Below are 22,250 nucleotides of genomic sequence, written 5' to 3'. Positions count from 1 at the left end.
TTTTGCTGGCTTCTTTCCACTTAGGACTTATCAAAAGCCCAGCATCCTCTCTTAAAAGCTCTCTCCATATGGGAGGCAGTTCCATCTTTGCTGAGTGCTAAGTGCAAACCATTAACGAGCAAAGCAAACAAATCTTCCTCTCTCCATCTCTCCCAGACACTGTGGAGTCTCCCAAGGGAAAGGAGCGGAGCCTGGCAGTTTGAGACACACTGTATTAAATCCAGGCTGAGTGGAAGGGGCAGAAAAAGGGAAAAACCAAGTGAAAGATCTCTCCCCCCCCCCCCCCCCCCCACATCTCCCTGCAAAGTCATGAAGTCCTTTAATACCATGTCTGCACTGGACTTTATCCATGTTAAGGAACTATATTGAAACTTAGTCTTGGGCCTGTCTGTGTTTAATTCCCAAAATTTCTCACTGTTGCTACCACAATTTCATCAGTTCCTCTGGTATTAGCAGTGTGGGTGTTACCACTAGTGTAGTCAAGGCCCCTGTGGCTGCAGGATAAGCACATGCCATTCGACCAGCTCTGAGCCCCCAGAAGTCTTGTCTATGCTAACAGTCCCATAGATGGAGCTGATGTGATGGTAGCAATGGTAGGAATTGGGGCGGGGGAAGAGCCAATGTACACAAGGCCTAGTGCACAGTTTTTAAACATGCCACTGGCTGGCCAAACAGCATGAGAAAGTGTTTGCTGGAACTGTATTTAAATCAGGCTCAGTAAGATGGTGCAAGCCCATGGTTGACAGGGCCCTAGAGATGACAGGAGTGTGAGTGCCTGACAGGTCTGCAGTTAATTGAAGAAACAACAGATCAATGTCTTGGGTGGATGCCTGTGTCTCAGTTGAGGGAAACAATTCCAAGGACTGAGATGTACCAACTAGTGAGGGAAGTAGTACCCGAAATGCTCAAGAAAGACAGAGGGTTCTGGCCTTAAAGAAGTGGCAGCATGTGACTAGAACAGACCTTGAGTCTGCCAGAGCATCCCCTGCTCCTGGAGCTGGCAGAGTTGGGGGGTATAATTCCTACCCCAAATCTGGCAGAGCCCAAGGGAGGTAAGCTCTCCACGTGTTCTCTCAAGTCTGCCAAAGCTAGTTGGGAACAGACCCCGCGTTACACTTACATCCTCCTGGGTTTGCTAGAGCCCGTGGGAAATTAACCCCGCCCTGTATGCCCCTTTCTGAACCTGCCAGACGCAGGAGGGATTATCTGTGTCCTGAGGCTGCTAGGCTTGGGGCCTTAACATCCCCCCCACCCCCCCGCACGCTTTGAGTCTGCTAGATGTTCCAGTGGCTAGGATGCTGGTTTGGAACTTGGAAGACCTGGCTTCAGTTCTCTGCTGTACCACAGACTTCTTGTGTGAGCTTGAGCAAGTCAGTTAGCTTCTCTGTGCCTCAGTTCCCCACCTGTAAAATGGGGATAATAACATACACCCTACAGTGGTGTAGTGAGGATAAATACACTGAAGATTGTGAGGTGCTCAGATACTGAGGTAATGGGGGCTATATAAGTACCTAAAATAGAAAAATTCCCTTCCACACACACCAGATTTGCCAGAATGTACAAGGTGGGATTAATCACATATACAAACCCTCCTAAATTTGCCTAAGGGAATTAACCTCTCTCTTACAAATCACACAGGCAGTGTATCATGGGGAGGCAGATGCATGGGTACATGGTGGTACATTACGTAGGAGTCTCTGTGAATTGGAGTGGGGGTGCGGGAAAAGGCTAGGTGGGGTATAACTGTGTGTCTGAATCAAGCCGGTGTTGCGGCTCTGTGTACGTACAGTCAGGGTGTAACACAGGGGTAGGGGCTGTTGAGGAGCGAGTGGATCTCTGTAATCATTCCTTGAGGATCAACTCCTAAAGCACTGTGGCCAAAACTGCAAGGTAATCCATTTTGTGCTGCTCTCCTGCTGGAGAGCAGTGCCTATCCTAGTGGGGCACGAACCAGCCACTGGTTAGAGTTCATTCAGCATTAGGAACTGGGATTTCTCTCTTGGCATGAGGCTGCTGCTATGTGACACAGGTGGGATTGACAGAGCTGGGGCTAGGAAGATGCCCACCTTTCTGGGGAGAAGCAGTGCTTAACTGTTAGAAATTTGCTGCTATTGCGCTCTGTGTTCCTATTGTTTCAGCCATCCTGGTGATCGAGTTTGTGTATGCTATTGTGGGCATCGTTTGGTTAACACAGTACTACTCCTCCTGCAATGACCTCACTGCCAAGAGTGTCACCTTGGGTATGTATTTGGGTGTCCTGAATGTAGTGCTCAGTTAGTGCATTCATGTGCTCCTGTGCATGTAGGGGGTGCCCCTGACTGGGGAGTTACTCCATACATGGGGAGGTACCCCTGGGAACGGATTGAAGTACTGTCACTGTGAATGTAGTGCTTGCTGTCTGGCTATGTCACTGCACAGAGCAGACGTTGTATTCATATGTTTGAGCTGTCTCCAGAGGGACAGGAATCCAAGTTCCCAGCATTGGGTCTGGTGGGTGAATCTGAAGGATTCTGTCCTTTACAATTTGTTCTGCAGAGACTTAACTAGTTATCCAGATTTCTTTTCAGGATCTCAGCTAGTCTTATTGGGTCCTAACACATGCCCTGGAATCCTTCTAGATATTGAACAGATATTTAGGTGTCTCCCTCTGTGTGGGTAACTTCCAAGCAAGAATCCTGAGGCTGGAGAACCCAGCTGTGATCAGAGACCCTCCCAAAGGAGTTCTCTGCAGGAGTGAGATGGTTAATGCCATTTCTTTGCTCTCTTTGCAGAAATGGAGAAATGAGCTGGTATGCACACAAGAGATTAGGGTGGATGAGCCATTGCTGTGGCTCCAGGACAGACCCCCGACTTTCCCCCTCTTCTCTCTCTGCAGGAATGGTCGTCTGCAACTGGGTCGTCATTCTGAGTGTCTGCATCACTGTCCTGTGTGTCTTTGACCCGACGGGACGGACCTTTGTCAAACTGCGAGCCACAAAGAGGAGACAGCGTAACCTGAGGACGTACAACCTGCGGTAAGGAAGCAGGGCACAGTTCTCCAGAAAGAGGAGGTCTGAAGCCCATATTGATCTGTCCAACTCTTGACTCTTCCCCATCCTACCTCAGGGTGCTCTCTGCTGCAGGCATCTGTGCATTTCTCTGTTGAGCATCATTTCAAAAGAATACAGGTCAGATGCTCCAGTATATTCATGCTGTGCAGCACATGTACATCAGTGTATGTGTCTGAAGTGAGAGGTCTGATTGGATCCCAATGTAAGCCAGGGGTTTTGCTGTCCCCAGTGAGCCCTGGTGCTGCAGTGCATAATATCCTATACTGGTCATCCTTTTGCATGGCTGTTTACCCTTCTACAGTGCTGCAACGCTGATGCTCTAGTTAAGGTTGAAACAGCATCTTCATTCCAAGCCCCTTTCTTTGCTCATTGTTTGTCTTTTTTCGAAATATTCCCTTCTGGTATGTTTTGTCTCTGCCCAGAAGCAATTACTTTTGTGTTGATAGTTAGACATTATAATTAAGAACCCATTGTGCCATTTGTGAGTAACCCAAAATAGAGGAGAGGGTTTTTTTTCACCCAGTAAGACATTTTTTGGATTTTTTAAAAATGCTGGACAGCACAAACTGGCTTTGTTTTCACCTGCAGTGTGGACATGTAGATAGCCCTTGGTGAGGAATGTGGCTTTGCCAGTTGAGGCTATTTCCTTTTGCATGTGCAAAGGTGTGACCATTTGAAAATAGCCTGCAAGTAATGTGTTTCAAATCAAGAATAAACAGTGAGGGGTGGTGCGCCAAACATTTGCTCCAACTTTGGCTTGAAAAGGGATCATTCAGATGCTGTTCACGTTTTGGGAAAGACCCTTGGACCATTAAAGAGCCATACAGCAAACTCATGTACCCTTTAAGGAGTTTGGATTTTTTCAATGGGGAGATCCCTCCTTACCAATCAACATGTCACTTGCATCAGTTCTGGATCTCCAGGGCTCTTCAGTACCCTGTTAGTCTATCTTTCATGCTTCAAGCTTGCTCCGTTGAAATCAGGACAGTCCCGGGAAGGTCAGGATCCAGCTCTAAGACCACATGCCAAATCCCAGCAGGTTTGATTCAGGTCTTCCTCTTCCTGAGAGAGAGAGAAACTGAGCACCCTGCAGTCTGAAAGGTTCCTTTTGCCTGAGATCTTAAAATGTACTGTTCTGTGGATATTAAAGACCCCAGGGCACCATCGGTCAGGGTATGGCTTTGTCCCAGTGTCCTTGACCAAATTTCTCCTCCCCATATTGTTATGCAGTGTGCTATGAACCTGCTGTTTACAGCCTTCCACCCTGGAGATGGCTGAATTTCAGTGGTGATTGGTATATGTAACTAGAGATCTGCTGGGATATAATGTTATATAGAAAAAATGCTATGATGTATTTATTATTATTATTATTATTATAACACTAGCCCCCCAAAAGGTTTATTTTTAAATCATCTTCTGGTCTTGGCCCTAATCCTGCAAGGTGCTGGGCATTGTCAGTTAAAGGGATTAAAGGGAGTTAAGGACACTCTCCGCCTTGCAGGATCGAGCCCTTAGTCCTCAATGGCAAGTGCCTATGACATGTAAGGGTCAATGTGACCTTTGTAAATGCATTTTAAACTTGATTTAACTGTGTTTTCACTGTCTTAACCAATAACAGAGGCTGTCAAGATGACAGATTTCCTTTGGATTTATTTGTCACATTTAGGACAGTTCATTTTTGGTGGCTTCCTTTTTGTGCTACTCAGCTGTTGTTATTAGACTCTCTGTTGTGTTACATGGCTATTTTAATCCTCACAGAAATCAAAGATAGTTCAACTGATTATGTTCAGACTTACCTGACAAATTCACCTTTGGGCTAAGACTAAACACTTGTAAGTCCAGCCCCAAAAGATGGGTTTATGCCGCCCTGCTCCCCCTGTTAGAGCATTTGTGAGGTCCTTGACACTGACAGAGGAAGTACAAATTCTGCCACCTGGGTTCCTTAGCATTTCAGGAAGCTGATGATTCTCTCTAGCTCAGTTACAGTACAGTGCCAACTCCATTTTAAAACAATATTCTTGTTTATCTTTTGGAATCTTAGTTGCAAGTTATGGGCTACTTTTTAACCCTTTACATATCCCCTTTCAGGCACTATATGTTGAATTGCTTGACTGGGTCCCATGATTCTATAGGAGGCACCCTGGTTACCAAAATCGTTTCCCAAAAGCAACCCACTGTACTCATGAGCTTTCCCCAGCAGGATCCTGTGCCTGGAGAACAGGGTTGAGGTGACCTGTTTCTAATCACACTGAAGCACATTAAACCTTAATTCATCTGTGCTGGCACCAACAGAGCGAGTATCTGATTGGGGATACCAAGGGCTGATCCCTATAGTAAAAGACTTTCAGCAGAGAATCAAAGACACTACCATCCCCAGCCTTAAAGTGAGATGAATTTCAATTTGCTTGATCTAATACTCTTTGCTTTGCATGTGCCTCAGTCAAAAATAGGGAAGGAACTGGTCACAAAATGTAGTTCCCCAAGCCCAGTGGCATCTGGGCTTGACTTGAGCTCCACTGTGGTGTATTGTAAAATCCAGTTTGCAAGGAGTCAGTTTGTCCCATCGAGGTAAAAGTTCTCTCCTTGTGAATAGCAGTAAATCCTAGGGAAGGCACCTCACCTGCAAACAATTACCTCTAGGTACTCCTCCAAGCTCCAAAGAATGAGACATCCTTGGACATTCTGCTTCTAGCAGACCATGGAACATTAATGTCCTCGTTACAACCATCCAAATCAGAAAAGGACATCATGTATGTGAGCACTGAGGCTTCGCACTGGCCAGACAAGTCAGAACTTTCACGAATGTCTCCCCCTCCCTTCCAACACACTCTACTAGCTGTCAATCAGTCATATGTGGAATACTGTCTCATAAACGATCTCCCCTGCCCTGTGTATGTTTGTCTATATACAGCATGGGCCAGACTCTCATCCACTAAGTCCCCCTTTGTACTGCTGCCAGAGCAGTGTATAGGGGCCTTAGTGGAAATGACAATTAGGCTCTGTATGTATATTGTCCTTGATAGCACATAGTCTGCAGGGTTTATACACCAGGTCCTAGTGCTTGTCTCTCTGTGTTCTTGTTGCTGTTGTCTTCGCTCCTGCCCCTCTGCTATGCTACTGCTTTTCCTTTGTCCATATGCATTCTTTGTTTTCCTGATGCAGGCATCGCCTTGAGGAGGGACAGGCCAGCAGCTGGACTCGCCGGCTCAAAGTTTTTCTTTGCTGCACACGGACAAAGGACTCCCAGTCAGTAAGTAACAAATAGCTCTGCATCAGAGGGCAAATTCCAGGCCCAGCCAGCCTTGTCCTGGGCTTTTCTGAGAATAGCACTGTGAGAATCCCCAAGACTGACAATGGAAGTGTCTCACTGGTTTCAGCAGGGGGCACTCTCACCTGGTTGAAATTTAGGGGCACTAAGTGCAGTGGGAGAGAACAGTGGAAATGTCTCTCTAGGAGCAACAAACTGAATGGCTCTCAGAATAGGTGAGTGCAAAGGCTTGCAGTATAGTGGGTCTCCTCACCCTCCTCTGAGTTACAAGTTTTCTAGAGTAGACTGGCTGATTGTCAGGAATACGAATGATAAGAGAATCTAGAGAATCTAGAGGATGGATTTGGAAGGTGATCACCTGGAGCCCCATCCCTGTATGGCACAGGAAGGACTAGATATAACTGCTATATCCATGTCCAGAGAGGCAGGTCCCCAGGTCTCTTGAAGGTAGATAGCGTTTTACCCATCTGATCCTGGAAATTATAGTCATGGGACCAGGATTAATAAAAGGGGGCATCCTCTTACAGTATTATTTAATACAGCTGTGTCCCATCTGAGTGTCACTATGGTGATGTTCAATTGTTGCCCAGAGTCTCTTACTCCGGGTGTGGGTGAGCCATCCCTCAGTTCCATGACATAACGTAGCATCTAGATGAGTACAATATGAGAGGGAGAACCCAGCACAGCTTGAGCAGGGGAAAATCATGTCTATCTGAGCTTCTGGGATTCTTTGCAGGGGTTAACTGAACAGTAGTTAAGGTGGAAACACTTGATATAGTTCATTTAGACTTTGAAAAAGCCTTTGAAGAAATTCCCTCACAAAAGGTTATGTATGTGGAAATGTAGTAGTTCCTAGGGACACTGTCAGCTTTAAGATCACACTTCTGCCTGAAGTGTTTTTACCTGCTGTTGTTACATGTAGCACCTAAGATTCCTGTAAATGAAGATTAGAGAAAAAAATCTTTTTTACTGTGTTTACTTTCTGCATTTCATGGAACTTTGTGTATAGGCAGCTTCCCTGTTTCCTCTTCATTAACACTTACTTCAGTTTTCCCTGTTGTTTGTGAGAGCCTTTCAAACAGCAGCAAGGGAGAGAGAGAGACATCTTAAAAATACGAAAATGCAAAACTACCAGAATTGGCAGGAGGTCTCTTACGGGCAGATGGAGTGCATAAAACTACTGCTAAATACAGTGACTCAGTGTCAAATTAAGTGTCCCTGTGAAGTCTTGTCATGGCTTACAAACTGAGGTAGGAGACAGTGACCAATTCTCAGTGTGAAAAGTTTAATACTGTAGATCAGTGGTTTTCAACCTTTTTTCATTTGCGGACCCCTAAAAAATTACAATTGGAGGTGTAGACACCTTTGGAAATCTTAGACATAGTCTGCAGACCCCCAGGAGTCCACGGACCACGGGTTGAAAATCACTGCTGTAGATAGTTCCCCCACAGATCTGGCCTAATGGCTTAATCCTGGCTCCCAGTGAAGTCAGCAGAAGCTTTCGTATTGACTTCAGTAGGAGCAGATTCATGCACTAGATCTGGTGTTCACTGTATTTATTAATGGCCTTCTGGAGAGGTGAATAGTAAGGTGGCAAATTTTGCAGAGGACACAGTAATAATTAGGTTAGTCAAAACTATGGAGCATTTGTGAGGAACTCCTGAAGGATCAGACAGAATGAGGGAATTGTTACCGATGGCAGATGAAAGTCATCAAAGATAAGGGCAAGCTAATACACATTGCAATGAACAATTTAAATTACTTGCACACACCGATGGGCTCTAAATTAGCTATAACCTCTCAGGAAAAGATCTAGGAGTTATTGAGGACAGCTCAGCAAAGACGTCAATGCACAGTGGTGGCCAAAAATCAGAAAAGATTTTTGGCTGCATTAGAAGGGAATAGAGAACGATATGGAAAAACTCTAAGGGCATTCTATAAATCAATGGTACATCTGCACTAATTACAGCTTGCAATTTTGGTCTCCTCATCTCAGAAAAAGACACAGGAAAGGTGCAGAGAATGGTACTGAAAGAAATGTGGGGTTGTGTATGTTCTTTACCCTGGAGAGGAGATGGTTCGAGAAGATACAGAGCACTGTAAAGTAGTGGATGGTCTGGAGAAGGCCACCGGGATGCTCTTATTTGTCCTATTTGTAAATTAGAGATTAAAGGGAAGGCTTTGTTAGACAGTGGGTAATTAACCTGGGGATGTTGTTACTGAGCCGCACGGGGCTTAGTGAGAATCACCAAAGGATCAGTCACTTGGCACTTTTGAAATCCCCCTATAGACTGTCACAATTGGCCACCCTGGTTACATGCCCCTGCAGTACTGAATATAATGCCTTGCAAATGCCATAGCATTTCCTGGGAACTTCCGAGCCCTAAACTGATGCCCAACTGACAGTAACTATCCAACATAGCCAGTTTCCACAGGTCAGTTGCTGGATGGAAGATCCAGCTGGAAAAAACAAATGTTTTGTTTCTGGTCAGATCGCTCTGAATCTGAACATTTTCATTTGGGTCATTTTTACATTGTGCCCGCTTGAGCTGTCATGGTGTCTCACTGGAGTTGAGTCTGGGTGCTCGCACATCCCAGATACATCACAGTGGCTCAGCCAGAGAGGAAACTGTGGTGCATTGTGGGAGATGTAGTGCAGTCGGGGAGCCCAGCCCATAGGGAAGAATGGGGCACTGAAACTACAACTCCCATGAGGCACTGTAGTGGCTCAAGTAGACACAGTTTAATATCTAAATAACCCAAAATGAAACATTCTGATTGAGGAATGTCAACATTTTTTGTTTTGACATTTCTGAATCAGGTTTTTTTGGTACTTTTCTTTATGTGATAAGTTTCAGTGGCCTGATTCAGGGTGAAAACAAATGTAAAATAATCAAAATGTTCTGTGAGATGGAAGTTCTGTTCTTCTGTCAGCTCTAGCAAACACTAGTCTGGTCTGCATGGGGATAGGAGCTCCCATCTTTGTGATCCAGAGTTGCAAGATTGGGGGCAGCTCCCCACAGAGAGGGAAGAAAAGTCTTTGTCCTCATTCTGAAGTTTTGTAGTCATGGCTGCCTGGCCCAGGCCTCAAGGAAAACTTGTCCCCCTCAGTCTGTGGAAAACTGTGGTCATTGTCTAGACACACAAGTGGAGTGTTGCCAAGTGGATATCACCCTGAACTACTTGGACAGAGATGGTTATTGTGGGATTGGGGAGTGACCTTTGCAACAAGGAGTCTATTAGTGCTGGTCTTGTGCACTGCAGGTCCTGCCCAAACAACCTACACTGTCTCTCTAGTCATCTCAGAGATCTTGTACCTACTTTTGAAAAGCTCCAGCACAAACCTTCCTTGCTGAGCAAGGAATAAGAACTCAACTTTTACGCTGGCCTCTCCATCTTGACAAAAGGTCTGGGAAATCTCACCAGTTCCCTCGGACTTATGGGAACTTCCCCTCTTCTCCTTTAAGGCCTTTTGCATTTCCCACATGCCACTAGTTCAGGGAACTGTGGGATAGGTACCCAGAAGGCAATGCAGTTATAATGCTGCAGTACAGTGCTAGGATTGGTACAGGTCAAAACTGCATTTAAAACAATACAGCAAGTGTAGAGATTGTGCATCATTGGTACTTGAAGTCCCATTGGTTCAGTCACTGATGATAGAGATCTCTAGTGCAGACTGTGCAAGAGCTGGAGGGAAATAATCTCGCACCCCAGAAGCCTGCCCTTCATAGTTTGCCAGAGGTGGAAGCATTTACCTCTGGAAAAGTAGAGCTTCCAAGCAGTGGGCAGGACAGGAGAAGGGAGACCATGTTCTCCAAACCAGACTCTGCTTTCAAGCACATTCTCCAGTCAGGGAGTTACATGTCTAATGACCACATTCACACATGCAGACCAATTGCACACAAAATCACAGTTGTAAATTTAGATGCTGGGTGAAGGTTCCTTTGAAAGTATGGGCCGACAGTTCAGGGTAAAGACTGTGACAAACCTCCAGGAAAGATTAAGTGATGAGGAAGAGCCAAAGTAGTGGCTAGGTATGTGCTACAGCCCTAGCTGAGCTCCGCTTTGTGGTTAGACACTCGGTTGCTATATTGGACCAAATCTCTGGATCCCATTGCTTTTAAGCCTGCTGGATCTGAGCAGCATCCAGATACCCTCTCTTAATCTGGCCTCTCCTGTCTAGACTCCTCCTTGGGATATGGGGCCCTGCGGCCCAACTGCCCTTGGCCAGTGCTGACCCCCCATGTCTCCCCAAGAGCATAAGCATGCTCTCCTCAGAGCTCCACCCTCCTGGGTACCTGCGTTAACAGTTTAATTCTTTGGGGACTATGTGACAGCTAAAGCATAGAATGCACAGACTTTGCAAAGGAACTTCTAAACCATACCCCCTTTTCTCATAGAGGTACACCTCTATCCCGATATAACGCTGTCCTTGGGAGCCAAAAAAATCGTATCGCGTTATAGGTGAAACCGCGTTATATCGAACTTGCTTTGATCCGCCGGAGTGCGCAGCCCCACCCCCCCGGAGTGCTGCTTTACCGCGTTATATCCGAATTCGTGTTATATCGGGTCGTGTTATATCGGGGTAGAGGTGTACATGGGAGTTACCAATCTAAGCAAAAATAGCACCTGTTTGCAAGATCCTCAGTCCTGCTGAGAGTCACTTGGGTCTTGAGCAGCGTCCTTCAGTGACTCAGGGATCCTCCTGCATGCTGCTCCTCCTGCTCAGTCTTCTCTTCCTTGCAGTGCTCTCCCCCTTTGTCTGTCAGGGGCTCAGCTTTTAACAGTTCCAAAGTCCTTTGTTCCAGTTTTCCCCTGTGTCAGTGCAGGTGGTGAGCCTCAACATAGTCTGAGCTAGACTTAAAGGGTTTGTCATCTGTATTGTCCCCTTAAGTTGGGGTGACTGGGATTATCCATAGCCATTGTTTATCTTCCTGCAGATGTATAAAACCACCCATGTTTGACTTAACTCATTGAAACCATGTAACAAACATGATGGCAATCAGATAATAGTTGTAAAAATAATACAGCTATCTCCCCCATTCTTCACAGTATGGCTGGGACAGAGGGGCTTGGAAGACTGTCCGGCTTCAGTATACTAGAGGTGATCATAGGACTCCCATCTAGAGAATGATGAGGTCAACAAGTAGAGGAAATATGGGGGATTTTCTTACTAAAATGAATTGTTCAAATGAAATTAGTGTTAAAAAGGAAGGCTGGCCTTGAGGTTAAGGCGCTGGATTGGGACTGAAGTTCATTTCCCAGCATACTCTCTTTGTGCCGCAGTTCCTCATCTGTAAAATGGGGCTAAGAATACTTCCTTTCTCTCCGCTTTTGTCTGTCTTGTCTATTTTGATAGTAGGGACTGTCTCTTAACATTCATGCATCCAGCACAGTGTAGCTCTAATCTCAACTGAGGCCTTTAGATGGTACTGTAATATAAATAATACATATTAATAATCATTAGACCAGAGACTTTTTCCCATGAGGTCCCCTTGGGAATGTTTTCCAGAGATCACTCTGGGAATGAGGCCATCGCTGCCATACTGATTCCCACTCACTCTTTCCCTCTTGCTCCTTCCCCCAAACTCCTCTTCCATAACCCTCCCCTCTCTCTGGATTCCACAGGATGCGTACTCTGAAATTGCCTACCTTTTTGCTGAGTTTTTCCGAGACCTTGACATAGTCCCGTCTGACATCATCGCGGGCCTGGTCCTCCTGCGTCAGCGGCAGAGGGCAAAGCGCAATGCAGTGCTGGATGAGGTGAGCGCATGGAGTGCGTCCGGATTGCACTGTCCCAATGGGGGTTCTGAGACTGCGACGCGTGTATCTCACTCATTTCCACCTGGCCCCTGTTTTACCTGCCTCAGTGTGTGAGAACCCCATGGCTCTGCCCACTTTGTTTCAGTTGTATGATGGGCTGTTACCAGTCACTGGGTTGTGAATTAAATATAAAATACTTAGTTCTTCTGTAACACCTTGATCTGAGACTCCCAAAGTGCTTTGCATACAGGGATCTGTCCTGGTTCTGGTTCTATTCAATATCTTCAGAAATGATTTGGACAATTGCATAGCGAGTACACCTAGGGCAAATCTACACTACAGCACTACATCGGTGCAGCTGCACCACTGTAGCGCGTCTGGTGAAAATGCACTATGACGATAGGAGAATTCGATGAGAAGTGAAAGCTATGTCGGCGGGAAACTTGCGTCACTTGTAGGGGAATTTTTCACACCCCTGAGTGATATAAGTTATATTGACTTAGGCTGTAATGTAGACCTGCCCTATGAAAATTTGTGGACAATACCAAGCTGGAAGGGATTGCAAGCGCTTTGGAGGATAGGATTAGAATTCAAAATGATCTTGACAAACTGGAGAAGTGATCTGAAATAAATAGGATGAAATTCAGTAAGGACAAATGCAAAGAAGGAATAATCAATTGCACAAATACAAAATGGAAAATGACTGCCTAAGAAGGAGTACTGCAGAAAAGAATCTGCGGTTTATAGTGGATTACAAATTAAATGTGAGCCAATAATGTTGCAAAAAAAAGTGAATATTGTTCTGGGACGTATTAGCAGGAGTGTTGTAAGCAAGACACAAGAAGTAATTTTTCCACTCTACTCAGCACTGATAAGGCCTCGACTGGAGTACTGGGCCCAGTTCTGGGCTACACACTTTGGGAAAGATGTGGACAAATTGAAGGAAGTCCAGAGGAGAGCAACAAAAATGATTTAAGGTCTAGAAAACATGGCCTACAAGGAAAGATTGAAAAAATTGGATTTTTTTCATCTGGAAAGGAGAAGACTGAGGGGGAGATAATAACAGTCTTCAAGTATGTAAAAGGTTGTTATAAAAAGGAGGGTGATAAAATTGTTCTGCTTAACCACTGAGGATAGGACAAGAAGTAATGGGCGAGCTTAAATTGCATCAAGGAAGATTTAGGTTAAACGTTAGGTTAGACTTCCTAACTGTCAGGATAGTTAAGCCCTGGAACTAATTACCTAGGGACCTTGTGGAATCTCCATCATTTTCAAGAACAGGTTAGACAAAACCTGTCGGGGATGGCCTACTCTAGATAATACTTAGTCCTGCCTCAGTGCAAGGGGCTGGACTAGATGACCTATTGAGGTCTCTTCCAATCCTACATTTCTATGATTCCATTAAGGAATTAAACCTCATAACCCCTTTCTTTTTGTAGGCGGGTAATATATGCAGATTTAGTGCATTATAATTATTTAACTATGTACATCAAGATTAGACCCCCTTCTATACTTTTGTGTAAAGAAGACTCCTGTATCCAGCCAAAATGACAGGGGGAATATTAGGGATAGTTACTGTACCCAGGGAGTTACTGAAATTGAACTTGGCTGATTGATACCCCTGCAGAAAAGTGCCATGGGAGCAAAGTGGTTCAGGACCCCAGTTTTCAAGGCTGTCGTGCTAGTGATGAGAGATTCAAAATCAGGGGACTAGAGATCAGACTGGGTGGGAATTGGAACAAAAATAAGCTCAGAAAGCTGACCAGATGGTAGGGAAAAAAATCTCATAGTCTGCAAGTTGTGTTGGCACAGAACAATGGGAACTTGCCTTCCCTTGTGCACAGCCATTGTGTCTTTGTGGATGGAGGGAACTCACCCATATGTGTGTGTGATTTACAGGCAAACAATGACATCTTGGCCTTTCTGTCTGGGATGCCAGTGACCAGGAACACCAAGTACCTGGATCTGAAAAACTCGGTAAGTCACTAGCCCATGGACTCACCTGCTCTGTGCAGATCCATAAAACAAAGAGCAAACTGACTGTCTTCTCATAGCTCATTTCCCTTTGTCTCTTAGCTGGTGTTTGCACTTTCATTTATTTCTTTCTCTGTCTCACATAATCAAGGAAATTAAAGATGAAAAAGACCTATTAGATGATAATAACAATAAAGCTTAGCTCTTGCCTTGGTCTTTCAAAGCTTTCTAAAGCATTATCCTCACCATGTCCCTATGAAGTAGGTGGTATTATCCCACATGGAGGAGAAAGAGCAATTAATTGACTTTTCCAAGGCAACAAACGAGGAGTCAGTGCCACAGGCAGGGTGTTAATACAGGACTTTCATATGGAAGTGCTGCCAGCATAGAACAGGGTTCTATCTCGATCAGAGCAGAAGGCCACCTACATCAAGATGGAACATTGCGTGCTGGAACCAATAGTGTCTGCAGGTTGCAGTTCTTTAATGAAGGTGAAGACAGCTGAAATCTGTCCTATTTTGTGCAAATTCTGTTTGGCTTTTGGTCTCCCGGCATGTTGCCATTGCAGCCCTTAACAGGGCACACTTTGGCCATCTTCCTGGATTGTTGCAAAATCGCTGAGGTAGACGACCCAATCCACGTCTTTTCTGATCAAGTGATTCTGTGATTAATCTACCTGTGGTTCCATTCTGCTCCACTGGGTTCCACTTTGTCTTCAGACTGCCTCTCATTCTAGACAGGTGGAGAATTGCCTATGTGTCTCCTTTCATAGACAAGGTCAGCACTGACCCACACGTGCTTTGAGGCACATGGCCCTAGACTAGAAGAATGGCTTTACAATTCCATCTCTGTGCATCTCCATGACCATCTGTGGCTATATGGGAACAATATGTTAGAGCAGTGGATCTCAAACTGTGGGTCGGGACCTCAAAGTGGGTTGTGACCCTGTTTTAATGGGGTCACCAGGGCTGGTTTAGACTTTCTGGGGCCTGGTGCTGAAGTCGAAGCCCGAGCCCCACCGCCCATGGCTGAAGCCAAAACCTGAGGGCTTCGGCTTCGGCCATGGATAGTGTGGCTCAGGTTACAGGCCCCTCCACCCAGGGCGGCGAGGCTGGGGTTTTGGCCCCCCGCCTGGGACAGCGGGGATCGGGCAGGCTCAGGCTTCGGTCCCCCTCCTGGGGTTGTGTAGTAATTTTTATTGTCAGAAGGGGGTTGCGGTGCAATGAAGTTTGAGAACCCCTGTGCTAGAGAGATCCTGTTACTGACCAGTAGTAATCTAGTGTCTCCTCTCCTCAATTAGGGCAGTGCAGGGCACTCTGGGTTTTGTGTGGACTGGGATCTCCTCAGTGTAATAGAGCTAAGACCACTGTGGGATGGCTTCCCTTGCAAAAGTTTGATAGTTTGCTGATGTGCTGCAGGAATATCTTTAGATCTAATTCTAAACGTTATTAAACATTTATGGGTGAGAGCCTCAGCTGGTGTTAATTGCCGTAGCTTGGTTGATTTACTCCAGTGGAGGATCTGGCCCAGGATAACCAATGTGCCCTCCACAAGGCAACTGATGATATACTCCGAGGTCTATAGCTGCTCTGGTGGTGGGGATAGGGAGGGCTGACGTAATATGCAGACATCAAGAGGAAACAAGGATGCACGTCCCTAACACATATTAGGGAGTTCTTGGTGGGGAGAGCGCTGGATAAGGGAGGCAAGGTGAGGCAAGCGCCACCAAAGAGAATATGAAGGGCACTTAATCTCTCTTGTCTCTTTCAGCAAGAGATGCTGCGGTACAAAGAGGTCTGTTATTATATGCTGTTTGCCCTGGCTGCCTATGGCTGGCCCATGTACCTGATGAGGAAGCCCACCTGTGGACTCTGTCGCCTGGCCAGATCCTGCTCGTGAGTGGCCTTGCCTGCCTCTCCATCTGCCTTCACTTTCATTTTCTCTCCCCATTTTGCTCCTCTCTCCCCTTTTTCATTTTTCCCTTCTTTTTCCTTTTCTTTATCCATCTCCCCTTTCTTTCCATTTCTCTTCTCCTCACCTCTTTCTTTCTTTCTTTCTTTCTTTCTCCATTCCCTCTCTTCTTCTCAGTTACTTTCCCCATCCCTTCCTGCTCTTTCTTTTCAGACCCTTACTCCCCACTGCTCATCTGTCCTCCCTATTAAATAATCCAGACTGTGTCTCAGTATGCCCTCTCTGACATGCTAAAGACCTTGCCAGACCTGTGTGCTTCATACAGCCAGCATGGGGAATTGATTAAGACGATATTCACTGAGTCAGAATTGCCATCTCATAGCTCTGGGAAGCACAGAAATGCAAGGAGCTGACATTTGGCGTCAATGAGATTTGGCCAGGATCTGTGCTCCTTGGTGTCTGGGATTTATTTCTGATGCCAGGAGTAGCATGGTCACCTCCAGGTAGCAGCACTTCACTTAAAGTGAGGTAGCACTTTCATTTTAAACATTTTATATTTTCAGTTGCTTGGAACTTTCTCATTACTTTCTTTTTTGGGGGGGGAGCGCGGGGGACGGGGGTGGGCGGGGGAAGAGCTACGCTTCTCAGGCACAGTCTCAGTCCAGAAGCTGTTTTGATTTTTAGGAACATTTGTAATAAGAGTCTGTCCACTTTTCAATCATCTGTGCATGAGGTGTAGGGAAAGACATTTTTCAAGTCCTTTTGGTGGTTAGGTTTGGTGGTTAGCCTCCAGAACTGCTTTGTTTTTTACAGACATAGACCTGAATGAGGGATGGCCTCTTTGTCTGTTACAAGACATTTGGGACTGCAGTAACAAAGGTATAGCATCCCTCCAGGCGTTCAAAGCTGTGGAGTGTTCAAAGATCCCACAGTCACATTGATGCTTCCGTCGTTAGTTGCACTGTTGCTCCTCCTGGTGTCCGCAAGCAACATTGCACCCCCTCATGATTTTACATGGTGACACTGAAAAAGAGGGTGTGTCTACTCTGGGAAAAACTAAGCATTTTTTGGCATGGGTGCAGCTCCACCTATAGTATAGGCGGGCATGGGCATTTTTACTGCCATGGCATCTAAACCTACTCAGGTCACAGTTAGGTGGTAAAAATGCCTGTGCCTTCTTGTCTATGCTCCAGCTTCATGGCACCAGCGCATAAAAAACAATGGCCAGAGACTCGCATGCAGAGTCTCTCAAACCCCCATAGTATCTCCCTGTTTCCCTTTCTTGGCTCAGTGCCTCTCCTGCTTGCTGCTTGCCCTCCCCTCTTCCCAAAGCCCCACCTTTCCTTTTTCCTCAGAGTAGTTCTTTTTCTCTGCAGATGTTGCTGTCTCTGCCCCTCGCGGCCTCGCTATGCCCCTAGTGTCACCATTGAGGAGGATAACTGCTGCGGCTGCAACGCCATCGCTATCCGTCGCCACTTCTTAGATGAGAATATGACTTCAGTGGACATTGTCTACACCTCCTGTCATGATGCGGTAAGGAGACTCTATGGCAACTGCTGTACTCTGGACATGTTCCCCAGCCACTTCCCCATGAGAGCTATGTGCTCTCTAGCATGGCTGGAAGGCCCCTAAGCCATTCCCCCGGCACTGGAGATCCCCCTCTGGACTGATTGCACCACGTGTATACAAGTCTTTATGCTACTGCTGACCTTGAACAGTCCAGAGGGGAGATCTGTCATGCAGGTGGTCTGCTTCCCTCTAGCTGGGAGGGAAAAGATGTGTGTGGGGGCGGGGGGAGGGAAATCACAGCTAGGTGGGGCTGAAGGTTTTAACAGAGTAATGCATTTTCCCCAGGTCTATGAAACTCCTTTCTATGTGGCTGTGGACCATGAGAAGAAGAAGGTGGTCATCAGCATCCGAGGAACCCTGTCTCCAAAGGTATGTGTGCTCTGTGATGGGAGTCCCCTGGCGCTCACCCTCACCAGCATGCACCAGCTTATGCTTGGTCCTTGGAAATCTCCTTCGGTACAAGCAGAGAGCTCATTTCACACTCTTGCTGTCTCTCTTTTCTCTCACTCTCTGAACTGTGTTGGATTCTCTCCCTCCAGGATGCCCTGACTGACCTGACGGGGGATGCAGAGCGCCTCCCAGTTGAAGGTCACCATGGAACCTGGCTGGGACACAAGGTACTCAGAAAATGCTGCTTATTTTGGCCTTCTAAGTTTACAGTGTAATCCCAACCCCTCTCCCCCAAAATGTTGTAAGATTCATTAATTATTTGAGAGCCTTGGATTAAAAAAGGGGCCGTATCATGGCCAAGTGGCATTATTAAACCCCCCAAAACCTTCTAAGGTCACTATGCCATTAATCAAAGAAAAGAAAGATACACAATTAATAAAAATACCACTTTAATAAAAGGAATCTGTTAAGGTGGAAAACAAATCACTGACAGCAAATTCTGAAAAGCTCAGTTGAAAGAAATATAAATTTAGCCCTGACAGAGTGTAACAGTCTCAGTGTTGCAAGGCAGATGGTCACTGACCCACACCAGAGCCTCGTCTCTATTGAGAAAACTTACATTGATGTAACAAAATTGATGCAGCATGTCTATTTTAGAGATCTGGCCTGGTGTAATTAAATCGATTTAGTTAATACAGAGAACACCTTCGACCCCAATACAGCAAAGTGCTAAATTTAAAGCATGTGCTTAATTTTAAGTACATGAGTATCTTAGTCAAAGGGACTAATCCCATGCTTAACGCTAAGCACATGCTTAAGTCCTTGGCTGGATAGAGGTGTAAGATCCTGATCCTGGAAGCCTTGCTCATGCAGGTAGTTCTTATTCACATGCATACTGTAGCTGGTGTCACTGGGACTCTGTGTTTGGTTAAGGATTATATCTATGGATAGGCTTGCAGAATGGGGTCATATTGTTGAAACCAAGCTTGCATTCTTGCTCTTGTAAATGTGAATGCTGTGTTTTAAGCTTTTGAAGTAACAAAAATTAATCAGCATAACAAACTATTATTCAGAAATAAATGAGGTAATGTTTTTGTCATATAATTGGCATTCAGAAATTTAAAATCTATGCTGCTTGTTTCATTTACTAAATATTATGCTTATCAAAAGGAGTTAGCACTAACATCTCATGCTGTTGAACTAATGCATTTTGTTCAAAATTACGTAGTATAATAATAATTGTAAACAATTTTTATGAAACAAAAAAGATAAAATTTAAATCCAAATGAAAATGACATTAATAAACTGAAAATCTAAGTTACAAGTATCTTATTATCTATTGTGCAAATCTAAAATCCATGTTAGAGGTAAAAATTTTCTCTTGACTGACCTTTTTAGAATATTTGCATAAATATGTCTGATTTTATTACATATTTTATCAGAGCATTTGCTGTTTTCTTTTTGTATTTGTTTGGCCTTTTAATTAAAATTTTCTTTGCTGTTCTTTGATTAATGGCTTTGCAACTTCAGATATAAGTAAAAGAAGTTTAGTTTGTTTTTTATTTTATAAAATCAAATTATAATTATAAAATAGTTTTGACTATATTTTTCATATCTTAGATATCACCTATTAATAAATAGCAAAGACAAATACAACTATATTTTAAAATACTGTTATCAGGCCTGCTGAGGGAGGGGGCGGGGGAACAGAAAGGCAGCAATTGCCCAGGGGCCCCCAGCTGCTGCCACAGTAGCGGTGGTGGCGTCCGGGAGCCTCAGGCCCTTTTAAATCACCCAGATGGGCCGCAGGGCTCCTAAGCACGCGAGACCGCTCCAGGCCCCGCAAGCCGATGTGATTGGCCAGCACGGGCAGTCCTGACAGATTTGTCACTTCCGCCCCAGGCCCCGCCCCCTCAGGGAAGGCCCTGGCCCTGGGGCTCAGAATTTCTGTTGGCGGTCCTGACTGTTATTAATATGAATTACTGGATAATTAAATGCTATTGGCTCCCAAGAAAGACTAAAAAGGATAATATTTTGTATGTCTCTTGATACATTTTTAATATATTGTATAAAAATCAAAAGTTTAAGTGAAAATAAATGAAGTGCTTCACTCATACTCACATGTATCTTGGACAAAAGTATATGGCAGTGTTGGGACTTACCATAAGTTGTTTTGTTTTCTTGTGTTGATTACTTTTTCACACATACACAAGTAACAGGAATAACCCACTTCCATTTGCTGAGCCAGTTTACTCTTCTGTTTCATGTACAGTTTATCATGTGATCTACAATTGGAAACTCTTGACAGGTTTGTGCTGACCTTACCACCGATTCATTACAACTACAATAGGAAGGGAGTGGTTGAGTCACATCTGTTGTCATAGTTACATTAGTTAAGAATGACCTGAGCTATTGCTGGGGCCTTGACTATATCTATATTCAAGGTTGGCTGGTTATCATTGTAAAAGTAGGGTAAAATCACAAATCTATGGGAAAAGTAATTTCAAAAAAGTCATAGGGTTACATTATATTGAGCAAAATGCCCTTAAAACTCAATCTAGTTGTAGTCATGTTGGTCCCAGGATATTAGAAAGACAAGATGGTGAGGTAATACCTTTTATTGGACCAGCTTCTGTTGGTGATAGAGTCAAGCTTTCGAACCATAAAAGAGCTCCTTGTCTCTCTCACCGACAGAAGTTGGTCAAATAAAAGATATTACATCACCCATCTTGTCTTCTTAAAACTCGGGTTATTCTTTCATGGGCCAGTGCAATGAACATATCTCGAGCCAAATTGCTAAAGAAGAAACAAAATAATAAGGTAATGGAGGAATCTTCCCTGGTAGCAAGCTAGCCTGGGTGACAGGGACCATGACTTGTAACAAAAAGCCTTAAAAGTTATGGCCATGACAAATATCATGCTCTTTTAACTATATCAGCTAGATACAACAGTTCCTAATAACAATTAATTACAACCTGCCTTCTTCCAGTAGAGCCTATGTATGGATTTTCAGAGATATTTACCGATGTGGAAAATGTGAAGGGGTTTTGAGCTAGAGCAGGGGCGGGCAAACTTTTTGGCCGCATCGGGTTTCATAAATCGTATGGAGGGCCAGTTAGGGGTGGCCCGGCCCCCACCTCCTATCTGCCCCCCCCGGACTCCTGCCCCATCCAACCCCCCCAGTTCCCTGACAGCCCCTCTGGGACCCCTGCCCCATCCACACACCCCCGCTCTTTGTCCCCCGGCTGCCCCTGGACCCCCGCCACCCCATCCTACCCCTCCTCTCATTCCTGACGGCCCCCCAGGGAATTCTGCCCCATCCAACCACCCCTTCTCCCTGTCCCCTGACTGCCCCCAGAACCCCTGCCCCTGACTGCCCCCTGCCGCCCCCTCTCCTTCCTGACTGCCCCCTGCCCCCATTCAACCCCATGTTTCCCCCCCGACCACCATCCACACCCCCACCCCTGCCCACTACCCCAAACTCCCCTGCCCCTCTATCCAATCCCCCCTGCTTCCTGCCCCCTTACTGCGCTGCCTGGAGCACCGGTGGCTGGAGCTGGGCCATGCTGCTGCCGTCGCCACCACGCAGCACAGAGCACCGGATCAGGCCGGGCTCTGCAGCTGGGCTTCCCCAGGAGCTCACAGCCCCGCCGCCCAGAGCATTGCGCCGGCGGCGGAGCGAGCTGAGGCTGCGGGGGAGGGTGGGCAGCAGGGGAGGGGCCGGGGGCTACCTCCTGGGCCAGGAGCTTGGGGGCCGGGCAGGATGGTCCCGTGGGCCGGATGTGGCCTGCGGGCCGTAGTTTGCCCACCCCAAGCTAGAGGGATCCAAAGTAATATTAGACTACCCAGATTTCAAAAAGGAGTCATTTTTAACTCCTTAGAACTACAGAACAGTACAAAGTATTTTCTTGTAACTCCCCAAATTCTCCTCTCTGCCCCCTATCAGTGATGTGCCAGTTTTTAAATTAGGCCCCATTTTTTATTCCTTCATACCTTACAGCAGGGGTCGGCAACCTTTCAGAAGTGGTGTGCCGAATCTTCATTTATTCACTCTTATTTAAGGTTTCGCGTGCCGGTAATACATTTTAACATTTTTAGAAGGTCTCTTTCTATAAGTCTATATTATATAACTAAACTATTGTATGTAAAGTAAACAAGGTTTTCAAAATGTTTAAGAAGCGTCATTTAAAATTAAATTAAAATGCTGATCTTACGCCACCAGCCTGCTCAGCTCACTGCCAGCCTGGGGTTCTGTTCACCTAGGCCGGCAGCGGGCTGAACAGGGCCTATGGCCGGGACCCCAGACCTGGGGGTGTGTGTGTTTC

The 22,250-nt window shown here is 45.6% G+C and overlaps 1 protein-coding gene across 1 annotated transcript in view; it reads left to right on the top strand.

The window, feature by feature from the left end:
- DAGLA (diacylglycerol lipase alpha) overlaps positions 1-22,250 on the top strand; it is a 45,530-nt gene that overhangs the window by 1,871 nt on the left and 21,409 nt on the right. Inside the window, exons 3-11 of the mRNA XM_065404117.1 lie at positions 2,139-2,240; positions 2,876-3,014; positions 6,213-6,300; positions 11,947-12,081; positions 13,981-14,058; positions 15,826-15,950; positions 17,343-17,499; positions 17,821-17,904; positions 18,075-18,152. Coding sequence (XP_065260189.1) covers positions 2,139-2,240; positions 2,876-3,014; positions 6,213-6,300; positions 11,947-12,081; positions 13,981-14,058; positions 15,826-15,950; positions 17,343-17,499; positions 17,821-17,904; positions 18,075-18,152 — 986 coding nt within the window. The remainder of the gene's footprint in view (positions 1-2,138; positions 2,241-2,875; positions 3,015-6,212; positions 6,301-11,946; positions 12,082-13,980; positions 14,059-15,825; positions 15,951-17,342; positions 17,500-17,820; positions 17,905-18,074; positions 18,153-22,250) is intronic.

The sequence above is a fragment of the Emys orbicularis genome, chromosome 4 (genome assembly GCF_028017835.1).
Source record: "Emys orbicularis isolate rEmyOrb1 chromosome 4, rEmyOrb1.hap1, whole genome shotgun sequence".
Taxonomy (NCBI): Eukaryota; Metazoa; Chordata; order Testudines; family Emydidae; genus Emys; species Emys orbicularis.
The sequence above is the reverse complement of the archived record's forward strand: the minus strand, read 5'-3'. Positions and strand labels throughout refer to the sequence as shown.